The 4,236-nt window shown below is 61.9% G+C and overlaps 1 protein-coding gene across 1 annotated transcript; it reads right to left on the reverse strand.

Annotated features, from left to right (window-relative positions):
* Nucleotides 1-1,376: 1,376 nt before the first annotated feature.
* NTMT1 (N-terminal Xaa-Pro-Lys N-methyltransferase 1) lies at nucleotides 1,377-3,611 on the reverse strand (the record flags this gene model as incomplete). Its single annotated transcript, XM_084236099.1, has 3 exons — nucleotides 1,377-1,633; nucleotides 2,396-2,648; nucleotides 3,450-3,611. The coding sequence occupies 3 exons, from the start codon at nucleotides 3,609-3,611 to the stop codon at nucleotides 1,377-1,379; spliced, it is 672 nt and encodes a 223-aa protein (XP_084092225.1).
* Nucleotides 3,612-4,236: the final 625 nt, after the last annotated feature.

Consider the following 4,236-nt stretch of genomic DNA (forward strand, 5'->3'; position numbering starts at 1 on the left):
GGAAACCTCTGGGTCCTCTGTTGCATGTTGGCTGGAGATGGGAGATAGGACTTGGTCCTTAGTGAGGCGGCAGGCGAGCCTGGCAGCTGCGTCATTCCAGTGGAGGAGGCGTGTTCAGTCTTCCAGGGAGATATTCTCCACACCCCTACCCTCCCCCCCATCTCAACTACATAGATTTAGGCCAGGGTTTTTACCCTCTTAATTTGAGGGGTGCTGGGCATTTAGAGGCAGGGCCTCTCCAAGCCCAGGTCCTCCCGAGCACAGACTGGCCTGCCCTGCCTGGGAAAAGGACCGAGGCAGAAGCCAGCCAGGGGCCCAGGCAGGCCTTGGGGGTGCGACCCAGCCAGGGCCCCGACCTCTCTTCACTCAAGTTTCTGCCCTTAGGAAAGTGCCCGGGTGGTGGGTGTTGAGGCCAAGCCACCTGTGCCCTGGCAGCGGTTCTGCTTGTGCCAAACCCGGGCCCTTCGGGCACACGCCCTCTAGGGAATCAATCATGAGTGCATGACGGGACAGGCTTTTCCAAGAGTCTGGTCGTGTGAGGCACCGATGGAGAAAGCTGCCCCCTGTGAGCCCTCACAGCCCCGAGTGACGCTGGTCACATGAATGTGTGGATGTCCCCGAGGATCAGCTGGAGCGGCCTGACGAGATATTTATATTACAGAATTAAACTGAGTTTCCTCTCAGTCCTTGTGCGCCATCTCCCCGTCCCCTCCCCAGTTCAGGGTGAAGGCGCCTCATGGTGGGCACAAGGAGATGCGGCCTCTGGGGGAAACAAGTTGGCAAGTAGCAAGACTCTGGGCTCAGTAAAGAAAAGCACCATCCAGGACTGGCAAGGCCTTTACAGTACAGGAGTCACCCCTTTTATTTCTGACTGGAAATGCCCCCCAAGGAGGAGCCAAAAGGCACAGCCCACAGCTAGGCTTTAGACCTCTCCCCACGTGAGGCTGCCGCTGCGAGCTCGTTAAGGGCACCAGGGCCCCGTCACAAGATGGAGCTCGGGACAGAGCTTCCCCAGCAGCTGCTCTACACGGCAGGCGGCAGCAGCCCTGGCCTCTGCCCAGCTCCTCCCTGCAGGTACAGTCCTCTACAAGCAAGTTCGGGGTTCTGTCCCCCTTAAGGCAGCGGGGCCTGTGGCTGGGAGGCCAGGAATCTGCTGCTGGTGGGAATCACCACTTAAGAGTCCCCCAGAACATGGGGCCCCAGAGCCCTCGGCGGCCTGCCCGCCCAGTCCCCTGATGCCCCATGAAGTGTCTGCAGAGCGGGCGGCAGACCGGTCTACTCGGTGACCTTGTCACCCCCGCACCCCTGGTGTGGGGGCTCAGGATCTCACTGCTGACCCCACCCCGCGCAGGTCCCTGGTCTCTCCTGGCAGCCCCTCATCTCAGGGCCAAGCTGTAGACGTGGTAGATTTCCTCGGGGAGGTTCTCTTGCCGCTCCTGGGCGAGGAGGCTGAGGCCAGCGTTGTGGATGATCCTGTGGACCACCTCGAGGTCCCGGCACACGCTGCTGTCCACGTCGTCCAGGATCACGCCCTCCTGGGCCATGTTGTCCTTGATAACTATGATGCCATTGGGGCGCAGGCCCAGCTTGCAGCGCCGCAGGAACTCGGCCAGGTGCTGATCGGTCAGGTGGCCTGCGGGAGGCAGGGCGCGTCACTCGGGGCGGAGGCTGGGTGTTTAACACACGGCCCCGCGGGCGCACTACAGCTGCCAAACCTAGTTTCATAGGAGGCTGCTGGCCCAAGGGTCACCTCCCCAGGGCAGACCCAGGGTGCGGCTGGATTTTACCCCTGGGTGTCTACCCCACACCCACCCTCCCAGCCTGGCTCGGTGAGCACCAAAAGGTCCTTCCCACAGGAAAACTCCAGGCAGCCTTTTGGGGGCCACAAAATACAGGGCCAGACCCAGCGGGTCCCCAGTAGATTTGTGCTGCCGCCCAGGAGGGAAGCGCGCCCCGCTGAGGTAGCGGTCAGGATGGCGGGTACACGGGGGGCACATGGGGGGCCCAAACACAGGGACAGCCGAGGCTGCACGGTCCCACTCAGGGTAAAACCCTTATAGAAACTCTTCCGCATTCTTGAAATGTAACTTATTAGTCATTTAAAATTTTTCAACAAAAAACTAACCCCCCTTTTGTAGTATTTGTAGGCAAATGGTAAATCAATAAAAATTACACTAAAAGTAATTAATGCTAAAAATAAGGCAGTAAATGAAGATCTAGGAACCCACCTAACGTGAACACTGATCAAAACTGGTTAAAAACACAGTGAAAACACCCCAGTGGGTCACAGCCAGTACTGAGTCTCCCAGTCGTGGGGAGCAGGTGAGGATACCCCAGTGCCCGCCTGTGGCAGGAGCCCCAACCCCCGGCCGTGCGGGAGGCAGCGGGCGCTCACCTATCACCCACTGGATCCAGATGACGTCGTAGGAGCTGGGCTCCGGGCTGAAGTCCTGGAGGCCGCAGCAGAAGTAGTTCCTCACCCTCTTGCCCTCCTCGCCCAGGTAGGTCCTGGCTTTGACCAGAAAGTCCTCAGTCACGTCCACCATGTCCACCATGCCGAAGAGGGGCAGGAGCAGCCGCTTGGTGATCCTCCCGATGCCGGCGCCGCAGTCCAGGGCACAGGAAGTGCCCGTCTTGTTGGGGCCATCCTACGAAGCAGATGCCAGAGCCATCAGGAAGGTGGGAAGGTTGGAAAAAGCCTGTCACTGCAGGGGGCCACCCCTCCTGCATCCCAGAAGCCCTCAGAGCGAGACACAGGCTGGGGGCTGGCACTTTGTGGGGCACTGATGGGTGTGAGCACTGCACTGTCTTTCTCTGGGCTGCACGTTTCTAGAACGAAAGCCAGCCTCCGTATCCAGGTGAGAATGGGGTGAAGGACATTCATCTCTCCTGAGACCCCAGGAAGAGAATGAAAGGATTCAAGCCGAGAGAACGGAGGGGGCAATCGTGAGCCCAGGACTCGAAAGGCAGGGCGAGATGGGAAGTGGGTGGAGGAGCATGGCAGAGAGGGAAGCGGTGGCCTTGAGGACGGCCATGGGAGGGACAGGAGGCAGCGGGCCCCACGAGGCTCCAGCCACGGAGATGCCAGCCTGGGACATGGGGGGGGGGGGCGTGCATGACTAGGAGCCAGCCCGGGCAGAGCAGCTGACACCCACAGCCCCAGCGCCCACAACCACGGCAGCACGGTGCAGGCTTCGCCCTGGCACAACCAAACAGTTTACAGGGAGACGCTTGGTTCTGGCACCCAGACGACCCCCCCTGCCCCCAACAGCCGAGAGCTCTGTCTGGTAAGCTGAAGCCAAGTCCTGAGTCTGCCGCCGCTCCACCCCGCCCGCTTGAGGCCCCGCAGCCGACACAGGGACCCCGACGCGCCCGCAGCAGCCCCAGTAAAAGGCGGGGCGGGCAGGGCCGCCGCCTCTCCTCCTGGAGAGCACACCAGACCGGCCTACCCTCAAAAACCTCTGCAGGAACTTCCGGGAGCTGCTGATGTCGATGCCGGAGATGTGGCCGTACCCCCCGAGCATGCCGTCCACCGTGGGCGGGACCTCCTTCCAGTACGTCTTGGCCTTGGAGTAGAATTGCTTCTCGTCTTCTATCACCTCGCTCGTCATGCCGTCTGCAGCCGCGGGTCTGCCCCAGCACCAGCCTCAGCAGCGGCGCCTCCTGGACAAGACAAGCAGCTCGTCAGTCCGGCGGGGTCCCCCTCACCTCGCTTCGCTGCTCACACCATCCTGCCCTAGGCAGAAGGCCCAGCATCCCCAGGTCTGCCCCTCCCGCTGGCTGGCGCTGTCTGCCTGCACTGGGCCATCTTGCAAAGCTACCTTCGCATCAGAGCAGGGGGCCCGAGCGCCGGCCGCGCCTTCTTTCCTCACTCACCGGATGGCTTCTGGCCCCCGCACAGAGAACCCCCATCTACACCGAAGAGAAGGAAAGCAAAGGAAGCGGCCTCCTCCAGTGGCCATCCCGGCGGATCTTGTGGGGGCGGCGGGAACAGACAACGCGCCCTGGGGGGTCCGGCCGTTTGCTAAGGAGCAGCTTAGCGCCGTGCAGGGCCAGGGAGACAGCGGACAGAACAGCTACCGACCCGCAGCCCCCAGAGTCGTGGTGGCAGAGCAGTCACCCAGAGGGACCTGACTCGGCTGGGATGTCAGGGAAGGCGGCCCAGGGGGCCAGCCTAGCACCCCGAGGTGGGAAGCTGGCTCCACGGAGAGGACCCACTGGAGCCGGCGGCTGGCA

This window comes from Talpa europaea (genome assembly GCF_964194135.1).
Source record: "Talpa europaea genome assembly, chromosome: 7".
Lineage (NCBI taxonomy): Eukaryota > Metazoa > Chordata > Mammalia > Eulipotyphla > Talpidae > Talpa > Talpa europaea.